At 51.8% G+C, this 16,241-nt stretch overlaps 8 protein-coding genes across 8 annotated transcripts; 3 read left to right on the forward strand and 5 right to left on the reverse strand.

Annotated features, from left to right (window-relative positions):
- Positions 1-83: 83 nt before the first annotated feature.
- On the reverse strand, positions 84-1,249 carry M438DRAFT_295677 (H-hydrate dehydratase). The gene is made up of 2 exons (XM_029901884.1): positions 1,097-1,249; positions 84-1,034 (listed from the first exon to the last, which is right to left on the reverse strand). The coding sequence occupies exons 1-2, from the start codon at positions 1,167-1,169 to the stop codon at positions 148-150; spliced, it is 960 nt and encodes a 319-aa protein (XP_029761001.1). The 5' UTR covers positions 1,170-1,249; the 3' UTR covers positions 84-147.
- A 264-nt stretch (positions 1,250-1,513) lies between these two features.
- On the forward strand, positions 1,514-2,092 carry M438DRAFT_374093 (uncharacterized protein; the record flags this gene model as incomplete). The annotated part of the gene is made up of 2 exons (XM_029908477.1): positions 1,514-1,647; positions 1,699-2,092. The coding sequence occupies 2 exons, from the start codon at positions 1,514-1,516 to the stop codon at positions 2,090-2,092; spliced, it is 528 nt and encodes a 175-aa protein (XP_029761002.1).
- A 235-nt stretch (positions 2,093-2,327) lies between these two features.
- Positions 2,328-5,075, reverse strand: M438DRAFT_272404 (uncharacterized protein; the record flags this gene model as incomplete). The annotated part of the gene is made up of 3 exons (XM_029900564.1): positions 2,328-2,522; positions 2,578-4,262; positions 4,316-5,075. The coding sequence occupies 3 exons, from the start codon at positions 5,073-5,075 to the stop codon at positions 2,328-2,330; spliced, it is 2,640 nt and encodes an 879-aa protein (XP_029761003.1).
- Positions 5,076-5,613: 538 nt separating this feature from the next.
- M438DRAFT_345047 (WD40 repeat-like protein) lies at positions 5,614-8,471 on the reverse strand. Its single transcript, XM_029905361.1, has 7 exons — positions 8,157-8,471; positions 7,899-7,980; positions 7,535-7,842; positions 6,889-7,472; positions 6,354-6,839; positions 6,092-6,303; positions 5,614-6,038 (listed from the first exon to the last, which is right to left on the reverse strand). The coding sequence occupies exons 1-7, from the start codon at positions 8,284-8,286 to the stop codon at positions 6,008-6,010; spliced, it is 1,833 nt and encodes a 610-aa protein (XP_029761004.1). The 5' UTR covers positions 8,287-8,471; the 3' UTR covers positions 5,614-6,007.
- A 1,021-nt stretch (positions 8,472-9,492) lies between these two features.
- Positions 9,493-10,919, reverse strand: M438DRAFT_345048 (alpha/beta-hydrolase). The gene has a single exon (XM_029905362.1). The coding sequence runs from the start codon at positions 10,643-10,645 to the stop codon at positions 9,704-9,706; it is 942 nt and encodes a 313-aa protein (XP_029761005.1). The 5' UTR covers positions 10,646-10,919; the 3' UTR covers positions 9,493-9,703.
- Positions 10,920-11,491: 572 nt separating this feature from the next.
- Positions 11,492-11,974, forward strand: M438DRAFT_241488 (uncharacterized protein; the record flags this gene model as incomplete). The annotated part of the gene is made up of 1 exon (XM_029899544.1): positions 11,492-11,974. A coding segment is annotated over one exon (483 nt), but the record flags the coding sequence as incomplete, so codon positions are not given.
- A 624-nt stretch (positions 11,975-12,598) lies between these two features.
- Positions 12,599-13,647, reverse strand: M438DRAFT_295692 (uncharacterized protein). The gene is made up of 2 exons (XM_029901885.1): positions 13,188-13,647; positions 12,599-13,130 (listed from the first exon to the last, which is right to left on the reverse strand). Exons 1-2 carry the CDS (start codon positions 13,357-13,359, stop codon positions 12,769-12,771), a joined length of 534 nt encoding a protein of 177 aa, XP_029761007.1. The 5' UTR covers positions 13,360-13,647; the 3' UTR covers positions 12,599-12,768.
- A 574-nt stretch (positions 13,648-14,221) lies between these two features.
- Positions 14,222-16,219, forward strand: M438DRAFT_334675 (uncharacterized protein; the record flags this gene model as incomplete). The annotated part of the gene is made up of 5 exons (XM_029903735.1): positions 14,222-14,375; positions 14,435-14,749; positions 14,811-15,130; positions 15,189-15,297; positions 15,348-16,219. The coding sequence occupies 5 exons, from the start codon at positions 14,222-14,224 to the stop codon at positions 16,217-16,219; spliced, it is 1,770 nt and encodes a 589-aa protein (XP_029761008.1).
- Between the last annotated feature and the right edge of the window lie 22 nt (positions 16,220-16,241).

Below are 16,241 nucleotides of genomic sequence, written 5' to 3' on the forward strand. Positions count from 1 at the left end.
AAGATCAAGAGTGTAATTCTCATAAGAAAAGGTCATGGTCATTTCTCTTCATGATGCTAACTGTTTGCAAACGCTATATTACAATAAAGGGTAAAGTTCTTTTTGTTCAAAAAAAAAAAGCCGTCAAAGTCATTAGAGGCGAGACGTTTAGATCTTAGTCTTCTCGCCAATGGTGTTGAGGAAAGCAGTGTGGACGTGCTCGGTCAAGTCAGCGGCCTGCAGCGAACGACCCTTCTCCTTATATGCGAGACGCGAGCACTCTCTGGTGATGGCACTGCCACCGAAAGCGACGAGAGCAAGGGTCTCTGACTCGGAAAGATCGTTCTCGTGGTCCCAGATTCTGTCGTGGTAGGCCTTTCTGTAAGCGAGAAGAGTAGCGAGAGAGCCGGTAAGGGTATCGCCCTGACCTCCTGAGCGCTTAAGACCACCCTCATTGTCGTTGACGAAGGTGTGCTTGCCGTTGGAGATGTAGTCCTTAGCACCCTTCTGGATGATGGTAGGACCACCGAACTTCTTGGCCAGCTCCTCGCACAGCTTTGAAGGGTCACCGTCGGCGTCGATGCCCTGTGCCTTTGCCAAACGACCAAACTCGACGATGTTGGGTGTGAGGATACACTCGGTGCAGCCCTGGACCAACTCGGGTCTGTTCTGGATGATGAAGAGACCGTCGGCGTCGACGATGAAAGGAATACCCTGCTTGCGAGCCTCCTGGATGACACGGGCACAAGTCTCTTGCATAGCCTCATCGCGACCAAGACCGGGACCGATGACAACGACGTGAAGACGAGACAGCATATCGGTGACGGTCTTGGAGATGTTGTCAATGTTCTCGCCCTCCTTCATGTTCTTGCTCTGGCGCATGTAGGGGTGAACCATCAGATTGGGGGAGTATGTCTTGATGACCTGGCCGGCGCCAGGCTCGCAAATGACGTGGGACATGTCGGCACCGAGCTTTGCAGAAGCCATACCGGAGAAGTAAGGGGCACCAGTGTAATCCTCACTACCGCCAATAACGGCCACACGTCCGAGCTGTCCTGTTACACGAAAAAGTCAGTTTGAGGCTCCTGTATAGAGTTTTCGAAGAGGCTCAAATTACCCTTGTGGAAGCTCTCGAGCATGGGAGGGATGATCTTGTAGATCTTGTTGATGATTTCCTTGCGAGATGCCATTGTGAAGGTGTGTTTGGCTTAGAAGATTATGGGATTGTGTAGAATGCCGATAAGATGGAAAGCAAAGTGAAAAATGGATGATGAAGAGGACTCTTTGTACGCGGTAGACAATCTCGAGCTCATGATGAGGCATGACGTCGCTGAGGGTGTTTTGTGGGGAAAGCATGACGATGCGGACGGCAGAAACAGCGTGCAGCTGCTCCTCCAACAAGTTCGTGTCTTATCTGGAAAAGTACCTTCTATATCACGATCCCTGACATATTCTGAGACTACTCCTTCTCAATTGTCCTTCCATAAACACATACCCAAAACATACCACAAAAGTAATCACCAATACGATCATCATGTCATCCGGCCTCGACCCCAAGGGACCTTCCCAGCCCAACTTGGACGCAGCATACACTACTGCCGGCAACCCAGCCACAAAAGAGCCCGCAGAGAAGGCCCAAGCAAGCCAAAAAGATGACTCAGCACCAATGTACGTCGTGTCCTCTGATTGACATCCTCCCACCACTAAAGCACAGCACAGCGACAAGCGCATCCCCTCCGAGCAAGCACACTCCCAATCCGAAGCCACCCCCACTTCAGTAGCGCGCGGTATCCGTGGTGCTCCCCCTGGCGAAGAGGCCAAGGGTGAGACCCACGAGTCCGTGGGCAGGAACCAAGAGCTTGATGGACAGCAGATGGCCGCACCTGGAGAGGGAAAGGTCGCAGACGCTGTGGACCAAAAGCCGGGAGCCACGGGAGCTCAGCCTGACTTGGCCTCCGATCTGGATCGCAAGAAGGAGGAGCAAAAGGAGGCTAGAGAAGAGATCAAGGCACAGAAGAAGGAGGATGTCGATGTTGCTGGTGTACTGGGTCAAAGAGGAGGCCCTGCAAACCCTGTCGACAAGGAGGGATACCCCAACTCTGATTACAAGTAGGCTTCAATTTGTTTGGACTGATGAGAAGCAAAATATCTTGTTGCAATAGCCATAGCCACGAATTTATACGAATTAATTCCCCTGTCGTTTAGCCATCTGAATGATAACGCATACCTTCCCTTTTGTGAACATAGCTAGCCAGCCTTCGCTTGAACGCCAAATGCTCGCATGATTCCTTCCCGCGTTTTGCCTCCTTAATTCGTTCATCACGTCAGTCCCCCTCATTGGTCCTCTTTCACATCATGTTGGCTGCGCCTGGTCCCATGAACATGTTGTTCATACTGGCTTGCTGGGCTTGCTGTGCTAATTGCTGTTGCTGCGCTTGTTGGACTTGCTGTTGTTGAGTCTGCTGCGCGTCCAGAGGGTTCGTTTCAAGATTCATTGACCACATCTGCATTGGATCACCCTGGACGTATGAATCCCAAGCACCCTGTCTCGAGTTAGCAGTCTGATCGTGATAGTCTGTGGCAAAGGTCAATACTTACCCAATCAACTTCCGGTGCGGTGGCACCAAAAAGCTGGGTGAATGGAGAGGCAGCACCTTGAACGGTTTGTGGACCATTGACGTCCACGCCGCCGTATTGAGGTGTCAGTCCCGTGCGTTCCGACATTGGCTCATTAAGCAAACCGGCCATACTAGCTGGGTATCCGCGTGTCTCCATGCCTAGAGAAGTAGGATTGTTCGAAGCAAAGCCAGCGTTAGGACTGACTCCGCCAGATGATAAGAGGCCCAAGGTCATAGCAGCAGAATGTTCAGGCGGAACCTCATCATCGACAATGTCAGAAACTTGGCCGTTAGGGAAGGCCCCGAAAGAGTGACCACGCACGCCATATTGGTTAGCACTGCGCAATTGCTGCTCTCTGCCACCAATCATCGCTGTCTGCTGTTGCTCTTGTGATTTGAGTTTGCCAAGCATTACACGAAGCTGTGTAGATGCTTTGTAGGCTTCCATACTCTTGTCCCGTAGACTTTCCCAAATCTGAGCGCAGGTCTGCAGCGCTGTTATCATGTGCTCTCTGCGGTCTTGCGTCCACACATCTCCTGTCAAAGGGGACGAAGGACTTGACGAGGAGGTCTTGACTGCGCTCCTATCTGACTCGGAAGTGTGATAGAGATCGAGGCACACAATCATAGCTGCAAGCAAAAAGTCATGGGTTGTAAGGGAAGAAATGTTCCACTTGACCGATCGCAACTTGCCACCATCTTGTGACTCCATGTATAGGGTAGCCTGATGTGCGAGCATCTCCATTGAAGCGTCAATGCAGGTTCGTCGAGAGTATGCATAACGCGGCGAGTCACGTCCTCTAGCAATGAACTTGCGGTGCAGCATACATTGCGACTTGAGATAGATCAGTTCCAACGCATACGCCTGCATGATCAAATTGGGTGCAACCGTGGCAAGCTCCGAGGGAGACTTCATCTGAAGATGGGGAGGAATCTGGGTACGAGCTTCACGAAGCTGAGCATCCAGCCTCATTATCTCCTCGTAGGCTGGAGGTGATGACACGGATTGAATGCGATCAACTATCTTGCCGAAACAAGATATCAGTCTAGCCTTGGCGATCATGTACGAAGCTGGAGTAACCTCCGATTCTGATCGAGACTGAGGTAGCGACTTCATGTCTTCGGTGAACTCGTCGTCGAAGATGTTGTGAGGCAATTCGGAGTCCGTGTTGTCAGAGCGGACCATAGGAGGTAGACCAAATTGGCAGGAGAACAACAAGTCAGCCTGGCGAACAAAAGTCCACACTCGTCTCCTCATTTCAGCGGTGAAAGGCGATACACTAGGATACGGGCCGGAATCACGGTGGTAGCCCATACGCATAGCCAGACGAGTGCATAGGTTAACGAGCAAGAGAATTCCAGTCTCGGCGTCACTACTACTGCTGTGCTCAGCCTGAATGTGCAGTATCAGAGCCTCGACCAATTGTGGCATTGGCTGTGTGACGTCCGCAAGCACGATGCATTGGGCCGTGAGACGCTTGAAGGAGATAGACAGATCTCGCGTTCTACCCTGGTATTCCGGAGGCTCATCACCTGCTCTGGTGTATGACTGTAAGGCCAAAGTCATCATGCCGTATAACAAGGCAAGGAATGTGACTGGCGTCTCGTTAGGGTTTTGCCAGTGTCTGTCATACTGCCCCTGAAAAGTCGGGCCATGGATAATGTCTGATTGAGTTAGTATGTGTGTCATAGAACACGTCTCTTCAGGATTTACGTACGGACAGCTGGATCGTATGATTGGAAATAACGCTTGACAAGATCATCGACAGCATTCTTGTCTGGCAAGGTAACAAGGACTTCGGTCTTGTTGTTCAGCCTTGGACCCTTGAACAGGAATGAACCTGATACATCGTCTTGCTTCGAGGCCTGGACTTTTCTGAATTGTTCTTGGTACTGCTCCTTGTGGCTGGCGAAGTAATTCTTGACCTCGGCAATATCTGACAAGATGGCGAACCAATGCGCATCTGGTACGAAGAAGGCTTTTGCACCATCGATCTTCATGATTCCAATGTCCTGAGCAACATCATTGATATCGCTGTCTTCTCCTTCGACTTCCCTGATGCTGTCCCTGTGAGGATCCAGGGGCATGCTGATCGAGGTGCCGAGACTGTTGCTTCTACTCGAATTGATCGCGGCGTGAGCAGCTGAGGGACCAGCAGCCTGAGAGCCATTGGTCATGAGCGACAGAACCAGACTCTCGAGTCGATCGATACGGTTCTGCATGTCGTCTGGTGTACCAGTCGGTACATGATGTATGCCTGGCTTCTTACGCGCGCTAGGAGAGGCATAGACGCAGGAGGTAGTGTCGCCGCGCTTCGTGCAGTTGTCGCAGGGGTGTCCTCGGTTGCACTTCAGCTTTCTGTGACGACAAGGCGCGCATGACAGAGGGATTCGGTTCCTCTTGCGCACCACGCGGAACTGGCCATTGTCGGGTGAAGCGCCAGTGGACGAGTTGGTTGTCGGTGGTGTAGGTGTCATGACGGAGACCTCAGAGTTGTGCGACGTCCTGCCGACCACTCGAGAATTATGCGACAATGAGGCAGGTCCGACGGACTTATCGGACGAGAACTTTTGCGATCGGTCTAGGAGTTCTGGGTATCTTCTCGATGAGGGCTCGGCAGATGGTAGGAAGAGTCTCGAGTCGACTTTCGATTCGCGCTGGGAAGGAGCGCTCGAGTTGGTCGTTTTGCTGCTTGACAAAGTAAGAAGGTCCCGAGCAAGAGAAGCATCCCGCACGTCGACCATGACCACCCGCGTTTTTGGAGCGGGCATCGAACTGTCTTGGCATTCGAGTGCGCCTTCCTCACAAACCCTCGTCCTTTTTTGCTTTAGCATTTTGCTCTCCATGGTCGCTTCTTACTACTGATTCATTGTGGCCTCTGGCTTTGACACAATATACATAGCCATTCTTGAAGTCTTCCTCGCGGTTATGGTAACTCCGACTGCCAAAACTCCGCTTATGGCCGGGCTCTCCGAGGCCAATAGGTAGAAGGTTGAGAGGGAGCGAAAGCAGAAATATAAACTATAATGATCAGATACAGGATCCGAGAAAACTACAAACGAGGTACTAAGCCAACTCGCTCTCCGAACATTGAGCGATATCCTCAACATGAGACGCGCCCTTAACCTCGGAATGCTACAATTCATGAACCATTTGTGTGAGCAGTCATGTTACCCACAAACACCTCTTTGCTGTCTTTTGACTTTCCTTGACTTTACTCTTTTCTTCAGTACCCTTCAACTGTTCCATCTTGATGTAAACTCTTCATACTCATACCTGTCAAACAGAAGCTAGACAGGGGTACCAATGAAGAACAATGAGAGAATTAGCAAGAGAAAGCGGAATAGAAAACAATGTACGTAAACATCTGAGCAACATGTCCTTGGACATATCACTTGGTCGCAAACAATCATCCACGAGCGGGGTCATATCTCGAGAACCTAGAATATGGTTAGTCGATCGAAATACGATATAGTGTTCGGACAGTACGAACCTCCAAATTCTCGCGCGCATATCTCCACTTCCAGTGGCGAACAGACCACCTTGGACCGGGCTGGGAGCGACTGAGATGACGGAGTTCTTATGTCCCTGAAGCATGAGTTGTGCATCACCAGTCTGAGGGTTCCAGAACTGAACACCTCTGTCTTTAGAACCGGAAAGAACCCATTCGCCATCAGGTGAAAGTGCAACACTAAGGACAAAGTCCTAGATAGCTGTCAGTAATTGTCGTCTACACTCTGATTCGGCAAACTTACCTTGTGACCCTCGAACGTGCGGATACACTTTCCGCCGCGCGGGTTTCTCGGTGGCATGGGCTGGTTGCCATAGTGGCTTTGAAGCTCCCACATTCTGATGGTTCTGTCCAGACTGCCGGAAACAAGCTCTCTGCTAGTGGGCGAGAATGCGACAGAGTAGACGCTATCCTTGTGGCCAGGGTTACCGCCAGCTTCCTCGAGTCTCTCGAGAAGGTTTCCACTAGCCAGCTCCCACACTCTGACACTCTTGTCCAAACTACCAGCAGCCAGGAAACGGTTGTCTGGCGAGATGGCGACGGTAGTCACGCCGTCTTCGATAGTGAGGCACAATACACATTGGTTGTTAGGAATATCCCAAACGCGAACAGTGCGATCGCCAGAACCAGAGGCAATGTAACGACCATCTGAGGAGTAGTCGAGGGAGTAAATGTCTTGCTCGTGACCGGCGAACTGGTGACGAATTTGACCAGCGGCAATTTCCCAAATCTGAAAACCGAGTCAGCAAAGATTAACATAAACGAAAAGGATCACTAACGCGAATGATCTTGTCCTCAGCACCAGTGGCCAAGTATTGGCCATCAGGGCTGAAGCAGACACTTCTGATGTAAAGATCGCCATCCTGAGGCAGACTGGTGTCCTGCAGGTGCTTGACCTGTTGACCACTCTCAACATCGAAGATCTGAGCCGAACGGTTGCAACCGGTGGCAACAAATCTTCCATCACGGCTGAAGCGAACACAGCAGACTACGCTCTGGTGGGCCAGGTTGTGGACAAGTTCAACATCCAACGTGCGACGGACGCGGGGGTTGAAGACGGCGTACCAGTCTTCGCCCTCACGCTTGAGGTTTCCGGGCAGTGTCTCGACAGCCAAATCCACCAGCTGATTACCGCTACCACCGAGCTCTTGAGCATATTGTTGGTGCTGAGGCAGAGAAAGGGCCTGCTGTTGTTGAGCAAGGGCTGGGGGAGGAGTAGGACGCGCCATAGCGGGAGAACCAGGGTAAGGGTTGGCGTTGTTCTGCTGAGGAGTTCCTGGAATACCAGGGGGGCCGCGAGCGTTGGTTCTGGGCTTGCCAGGGCCAGGGGAGGCTGTGGGCTGGGGTGGTGCGGGACCATATCCTGTGAAGCTGTGTTAGTAGGGTGATCTGTCGACATGGATTGTTTCACGATCCAAATCTTACCGTTGACACCAGCTGGGGGCTGACCGTAGCCGCCGAAGGGTGCGTGTTGAGGAGGACCAGGAGGAGGATTCAGGCCGGGTGGGCCCTGGAGATGGGCAGGTACACCCTGAGGTGGGCCATCCGAAGGGGGAGGGGCGAGACCTGGGCCACCTTGAGCGGTAGCGCCAGCCATGATGCCCTGGAAGAGGTTGGCAGGGCCATGGCCGATTGAGGGTGGTGGAGGCTGCGAAGGGCCAGTGTGCGAAGACTGGCTGGGACCTCCACGAGCCTCAAGGTCGCGGCGCAAACGGGAAATATCTTCTTCGTACCTGTAACGAGAGGTCAATTGATGGTCGTCGCGCAGCTACAGGATGTAGGAACGTACTTTTGCTTCATCTGCATGTGCGTCTGCTCGAGTTGGAATATCTTGCTGCGTACAAGCTCCATCTCTTGGATTTGGTTTGCGACTAGATCGTATAAGTTATAGTCGGCAAAAACAACATCGGGATTGGGAAACGCCATGGCGACAACTCGGAAGGAGCGATGGGGAAACGACAGCAAGTCGTGAGAATACATCAGGCATCGCGTCTGTATTTACACAACCAGCGGCAGGTGTTTGTCACGACAAACGGGGACGACTCACGCTGATGCTCATACTCGTTTGCACGTCCGCCCTGAGCCTCGAACTCGGCGCGCACCTGCTCGAGCAGCTCGACAAGGCGGTTGTTTGGTGGTGCCGGTGCCCCGGCTATACCACGATGCGCGTTGTACATGGCGGAATTGGTATGGGTGGTGTCGACTAGTGGTGAGTTTGGATGGTTGGTGATCGCAGCGCGTCCGTCGCGACTTTGTCTCGGCGTCGCGAAAGGCACACACTGTTTAGGTGGCCCTAATCGTACTACGCTCCGAAATTCGGATCTCGCCGAAGGACTCGAGGTAGTGGATGCGCGGATGGAGGTGGGTGTTTGCGTGGACGGAGATGGAAATCGGAGACGTGTCAAGGAGGTGATGCTGCAAAGAAAACGCCTGGCAAAGCACAAACCGTGGGTCACTCCGAATGGGAACGAACCTCAAGCCCCCCCAAGCAACTCTGTCTTCGACCACACTCGGCACGGTTGCTAAGAAGAAACTCTATTAGTGTGGGTCTAGTTCAGCCTCCCGCGTGTGCCCGGACGCCTTTCCTGGATCGGACATAAATCTCTCCACGTTTGACTGGATGTACCCGATGCTCTTCGTTTGTTGGAAACAGTCTGAGAACATGCACCGAGCGGCTGCAGAGACATATGCGCTGTATGTTTCACCGCCGAGCTAACTTGCAGGTACCGGTCATGGTTGTGCATCTACAGCAGGTTAGTGGCGAAGACGACATTGGCTTCTCTCCAGATCACCGGCCGTTATATTGGTGCTGCAAACTCGGTTACTCGCCGCAGGGTCGGAACGCTCAGCCCTTCCTGTCAGACATGCAGTTCTCTGGCACGTGCGCTGTGAACAACGACAAGTCATAAAAGCTTCGAATGTCGAATGGATCAAACGAGTGTTTGCACGGCGATTGCCTCGACTGATGTCTACCGGTCTTCGGGTGTGAGCAAGACCATCGAGTTTTGCTCATAACCTGTCGCTTGAATGATACACATTGCGATACCACGTCGAAACATCTGCCGAAAAGAGTAACTTAGTTCCTATTAGTCTTAGGTTCGATATAAGCAGGGTTTTGATTCTATTCAAGCGAATGATTGGTGAGCTGAGCGCAAAGTCTCCACACGCGGAGGACTTTGTCGCTCGATCATACCATCCATGATACCAATTTCATCAGACTCCGTAGATGCTTGGTTCAACGGCCAGCGTTCTCCGAGTCTCCAACTCAACCGTCCGACTAGCAGTGTGTGAAACGTCAAAATTCCGCGCCGTTGTATATAATGAAGCCCGCCTGTGGCGTGGCGATTCTTATACTCCCTAGACTGTATCAATGACTAGATACTTGTAGCCGGCTATCAAAAGACGACACGTTTTCAATGATTGAGTACATGTTCAGGGAGCGGATACCCCTTCGTGCTCTCTCCAGACATACGCCTCTGACAAAATCGTCCCGCAACTTTATTATTTTTTGCAGAGACATTCAGACTGTGAGGGCTTGGTCTATATCTATTGCTAAGTCTTTGTATCCACGTAAAATATAGCCGGATTCCAATTTCACTCGACGCTTTCCAGACCTCTCAGATCGCCGCCGCTTCTCATCTTCTCGATCTTGTCACTGTCATCAACCAAAGTCTTACCAACAATCTCCTTCTCTGCATTTCCCATCTTGACACCAGCGATGCTTGCAATGAACTCACACATCATTCTCTCGGCATTTGCACTATTCATGGTGAGAGCATGATCATCGCCTTCGAAGTAGTGCACCTTTCTGTCGCCCTTTGACCCATACATGCTGTACAGCCTTTCACTGCACTGATGGCTCAGTGTACGATCACCAGTGCCATGTAACAACAGTACCGGAACACCTCTCCTTCCTACTGCTCTGATGCCTTCTGTCTCGGCAGTCTGAGACGCTACAGTGGCACAGCCCACGACTCTCGAGTCTTGACCACCGACTGTGAACACGGGAGCGCCGCCAAAGGACCAGCCAACTAGTACAAAGCGACTGATGTTATGCTCAGTCTGTAGATAATTCATGGCTGCCAGTACATCGGGAACACAGTACTTGTTTCGAGCTGGGAAACGATAGTCCATGCGAAGAACAGGAAGACCTTGTTGTAAAGAGGCTAGCTTATGTGCCATACTGAGGTAGATGCTTGAAGGGCCTACTACACCGCCGCCGGCTCCAGAGAGAAGGATTGCTGCTGTACTTTGTTGATTTTGATAGTTCTCAGGCAAGTGTAGGAATGCTGGGACTGTGCCATCAATGCCATCCTGGACTTTGAGGTTGAACGGCTTGACAATGGATGGGAATTTGACAGCAGCTATTGTGTGTTCGAGGCCAGAGTACTGCGATAATTTCGCTGGATGGTCCTTTTGAGAGATTTGAGTGGTAACGGAAAGGGAAGCGTTATTGGTCATTGGCTTGGACATATTTGCGATGTTGTTTCGGAGGTTGAAAAGAAGTTGACGAGCAAATAAAGGGACTCTAGACATGGAGAAGGAAGCATGAAAAGATCTCTGTATGGTTATGTATCAAGAGAAGGAGGCGTAGGATGGGACATAGCCGTGGCCTTTTGCGTTCAGCAGTGTAAGCGTGATGTCAAGCAGGGTCATAGTGCTTGAAGATGCATGGCGGCAAAATATAAAGCATCGGAGACTCGAGACTATGTTTGGTTGGTCCGAGGAGCACCAAAGCCGACCGATGTCACTCAGAGTATATTGTCGAGTCGAGTGCTTCTAGAAGAAAGAGAATAATTAGAGATCAACGGCTCGAGATGTTGGAGGGACGTGCACGACGATGCGCCCATCAAGGCACTCGGAAATTGCGACTGCTCAATTGTAGAAAGACCATGAACGACATTTTGATCTCTTGAGGGAAGTCGTGACCTAAGTGACACTACCTTAACCTTCGGAATCCGACCATACGTCTCACACCACCACGCCACGATCAGCCATCAAAAGACCCGGCGCAAAGCACCTCGATACCATCACTACATCTGAGTCTATTCCTCGACACAACGACAAGGCAGACACGCCGCGACACCCAACACAATGCAGCCCTTCAACAAACTCGCCGGCGTAGAAGAAGCCACAAACATCCAGAACCACCCACCACCTCCTCCAATTCCCGACCTCGAATCACAAGCAACACACAGTCTCCACTCCCGACCCTCACGAGCCTCTTTGCCCGTAAATCGCAAACCGAGTCGACGAACTCTACACGAGCAATCCAGCCGCAATTCTCTCCGACCACCAAGTCTACACCCCAGCTTGCTTCCTCCAAGCGCAGGATGGCAAGGCATACCTAATGGCGACTACACAGCCAGTGCACACAGCCACGATACACAATTGGAAGATGAATTACCTTGGGGTCCGTCTCACCCTTGTTTCCCACACTTGAACCCTCATGTTGCTATTGCTTCGCCTTTGTATTCGAGTACTCGCGTCATCAGAGTTCAGCGAGATTGGCTGGTAGCGGGAGACCTCTACCCGGCACTACAGAATCTATACCCAGAGATCCTGGATCAATGGTTGTCGGAATCGGACTTCAGAACGGTAGTCGAAACGTTGAATCCGATGCTCAAGCAGGCGTTTGAACCAAATACTTGGGGTAGTTGGTTTGATGCCTTGATGGGTGTTGCGACAGGCTTCTTGTGGGACAACTTTGGTTGGACCGGAGTGAAGAGGGGAGTCAGAGATATGGAGAAGTGGGTCGAAGGTTGGAACACCGAGGCCGAGAGGGAAGGCAGGGAGGTGAGATTGATTGATCTGAGAAGGACGGGTTTCTTGAGTCTGGATATTCAGATTCCGGATCCTCATGTTGATGTTGGCGATGGCGATGTCATGTCAATGTGAGCGCTGCTCATTCTTCATTCAAGCACGTGAGATAGAGAGAGAGGGTGTGTGTGTGTGTGTGTGAGAGTGAGAGCGTTTAATGGTAGTGATGAGGGTTGTCGCTGATTATATTGTAATTAGGGGATGGTGTTTTTGCATCCATTCTGATCATAGCTAGGAGTTTGAGAAGGATACCCATATACGTATTGTTTTTATCACCGGTCAACGAACATCGAATTTGACTTCAGAACAGGAACATGCAACCTTGATTCTTCGCATGGATATGATGATCGCGTATGCTAAAGTAGGCTTCATGTACACCCTTGAAACATCCATTTTGTTCCGACAGTGCAGCCAACCTTTGGTATTTATTTGACGCCGGTAAAGTTGACATCCCTTTTTGGAACCCAAGACAGACCTTCTACCCTTTCCAGAACTCCGTGAGGCTGCGGTGATGAGTTCGCGCCCTTGATGCTTGCTTCTTTCCTCTTCCGCCTGTCCTTCCCTGAGAGCGATCGCGCCGCTCTCGTCTCTATACCTCGAAGCGTGGAAATACTAGGACTCGAGCCTCTCACTTCTTTCCGGTGCGAGGGTTCTTCTTGAAAGTCATTTGGTTGATGACCTTGCGCTTTTGCTTCTTGGCGATGCGGTTGCGCTTGTCTTCCTTGGCTCTCTTCTCGGCCTTGATCCAGCTCGATCTGGGTTCGTTGGTCAAGTCGACGTCCATTGCGGTGTCTGATGATGAAAAAGGCGGGTTAGCCTCGTTCAGACAGTCAACTGGCTCACTCATAGCCGCTGCCAACGCTGCTGCTACTGCTGCTGCTTTCATTGTCACTCTCAGAATCGGATCCGAAACCTAAACAGATGTTGCCAAAAGTGTCGAAGCCGTGGATGTCGGTGGATACACCCAGGAGGTGGAAGAAGAGCTGTTCATCGGCGTAATGCCTATGGGCAGATCTGATCGAGGGTTTGCTGAAGTCGGATATGTCAAGCGGAGGGGTGGGCGGAGGAGTGAGCATGTTCATCGAGGCAGCAGCAGTAGCGGGACATTGGTGGGCGAGCGACTTGGGCACCGGGATTGCAAGAGCATTTAACGCACCATTTGCGTTGGCAGCCTTCGCCTCCGACTCGGCCTGCTTTGAGTCTGCGCATGGCGGTGTCAGCTTCAGTGATGGCGTATCGCGAGGGCAAAAATTCTTACCACCAGATTCCTCGACCTCCATCTCGGATTTCGGGGGCTTTGGTTGCGAGGCTAACTCCATGAGCTTTTGCGAAAGACGCTCGGTGCGGGCAGTCTCGACGGGGCCGAAGACATTTTTCTTGAGCTTTCTGTTGTTCGTCTTGTTGACACTTGATCGTAGACCTTTGCCCATTTTTGCGTGTGTCGAGGGGGTTGTTGTGTGGAAGATTGCGGTGAAAGAAAGAGATAAATTCTCTTGGGATGGAACAAGAAAGCGGGTCGGCGGACAGTCGCTTAAACGTGCGGAGAAGTCGATCGGGCGACTGTTGAAAGGCAGCTGAAGCGTGCGGCGGACAGGGTCTGGTGATTCTGCCGACGCGTGAAACCACGAGCAAATGACTCTTCTGATTTGAGGGGGTTGTGGTACGAGGAAAGGCAGGGGGATTCAGACAAAGGAGGTTGTTTTGATGTTCTGGACGTTAGTAAGGAAGGATGACTCTTCTTGACGGTGTGAGATGCAGCGGCTTCCAAGCCTGTTGCTCTTGCTCAGCAGCGCCACGCTGATGTTCGACGGATTTGGCAATGGCGGTCCGGACCAGCACAGACGCCTGGCTCGTCTTGGTCGTCACTTCTTCACGCACGGTCACGTTCTTCCAGAAGGCCGAAAGATGTTTGCCTACTCGTACTGAGGCCTGCTCCTCGAGGACAATGGACCCAATAGTCGCACCTTGAATGTTCTTCTCTTAGCACATAGGGTACTTGTGTGCATGTCGCCTTTGTAGATACCGTGCATATCCTTGCGCGTGCGTTCTGCCCAATTCACTTCTAGAAGCCTTCCGCCCTAATCGCCTTCAACCTTCAACTGTCACTCGGTGATGAGCACTCTGCTTTCACACTTTTGTACCAACGACGGAGCACATAAGCTGGAGTCATCGTTCCATAATAGGTCGAAGTTCTAAGACGGGTTCCAAATCTTCGACTGCATTGCGACTTCCTCTGGTTGGCTCCCCAGGCACAAGATACTGCATGAAAGCGAGCAGGCACGATTTGAAGAGATGGCGAGCGCTCAAGACGACCTTCGAAAGATCGCAGAAGGCGTCGACCTAAAAGCAAAGACATTGGTCAACAATGACCTAAAGGAGATTTGCCGCAACGAGGGTCTCCAAGTATCCGGAGTGAAGGCTGCCCTGCAGAAGCGCATCTCGGAAGGTATCGACGGGACGACAAGTTTCACTCGCACAACACGTCGCTGACAAAACCCCTTCCAGCCATATCTGGCCATCTCCGTCGAGGCGACGCAGACGCAATCGAGCGATACCGATACCGAGTCAACCACCAAGGCCGTTCCCCTCCGGCCCCAAGTCTGCAATCCTCACTGGCCCGCGACACCATCACTCCCATCTCTCCAGCCCCGCGCACCACCACTGGTATGCCTCCCAGCTACACAAGGCCTGCCGCCGGCTTGTCTCATTATCACCAACCTCCGCCGCGTCCTGCCGCATCGTCTCGTCCGTCGGTCAAGTTCAGATCGAGTCCCTTCTATGAAATCAAAGAAGCAATTACACCCACACGAGACCTCTCAGGTAGCTATTTCGCCCATATTCCATTGATTTTGGCCATCATACGAGGCTGACACAGTAGTAGAGATGCCACACAACCGACACTCTTTACACGAGACGGTCAAGCTCAGCGAACCCACTTGCGCAGCCATCAAAGCCGACCCCACTCTGCGCATCATGCTCTACTGCGCCGCTACTTCGACCCTCGGTCCGTATGCCTTCAATATCGACATTGCATTCCCGAGTCAAATCGAGGTCAAGGTTAATGGTGATGAAGTGCGCAAGAGCTTTAAGGGTTTGAAGAACAAGCCCGGTACCACCAAACCGGTTGACATCACAGATCTCATTAGAAAGGCCCCAGGATATCAGAATGACATCCTCGTGACTTACGCGCTCACGAAGGAAGTACGTCGCATCGCTTCCACCTGGACCTTTCGGCCATGTTCGCTGACTTGATCTATAGAAATTTTCCCTCATGGTCAACCTTGTCAAGGTGACATCTGCGACCCACCTCGCAACTCAACTCCAAAAAACCGGGAGTAGAATTCCCAAGGACACTGTTCTCAGAGAAAGTGCGTTTCGAGTCCTCTGCCGTCCCTTATGCTCGACTAACTCCTTCCAGTGGCGGCCAAGGCCTCGGATCCGGATATCGTCACCACTTCTACTGTCATGTCTTTGAAAGATCCTATCTCAACAATGCGCATCAACCTTCCTTGCAGATCCAACGTCTGTTCGCACAACCAGTGCTTTGATGGCTCTTACTTTCTGCAGCTTCAAGAACAGGCTCCAACGTGGACGTGTCCAGTCTGCAACAAGACCATCTCCTACCAGAGTCTTTGTGTCGACAACTATGTGCAAGACATCCTACAGAACACTTCAAACTCTGTCGATCAGGTCACGATCGAGTCTGATGGCCAATGGAAAGCAATCGAACATGGAGATGACGCCAACAGTCGTCAAAAGTCGCAGCCCCGCGCAGCTTACGACAATGACAGTGAGGACGACGACGACATCATCGAGATCCAAGACACTCCCAAGAAGTCCGACAAAGTGGAACAGATCAAGACTGAAGGCGGCTCAGCCACACCAGCACTCGCGCAGCAAACACCTCCAGTATCACGCGAAGCATCGACAGTTGCACCTCGACCAAGTGCCAAACGCCCTTCTGCGGTCATCGACTTGACCCTATCGGACGATGAGGATGAACCCCCACGGCCAGCTAAACGCACCAACACGAGTCAGAACACTTCCTATAATACTCCGGCGAGTCTCCAAGACGGCAGGTTTGCTGACTTGGCCAACAGACCGTCTGGTATAAATGGATCTGGCTTACCACCAATGAATCCCGGCGACACTCTTGCATTACCACCAATTACAGCACCCCAGCCAAATGGAGGATTACCACAAGGTCAACGACTACCGTGGCCAGTCGGGGCGCCCCTCTGGTCCAATTCCTACAGAGATTCGCAAAGCTACAGCAACAGTCCATCCTAGTACTGAGACGGAGCTCGAAAGT

The sequence above is a fragment of the Aureobasidium pullulans genome (assembly GCF_000721785.1).
Source record: "Aureobasidium pullulans EXF-150 unplaced genomic scaffold scaffold_8, whole genome shotgun sequence".
NCBI classification, from domain to species: domain Eukaryota; kingdom Fungi; phylum Ascomycota; class Dothideomycetes; order Dothideales; family Saccotheciaceae; genus Aureobasidium; species Aureobasidium pullulans.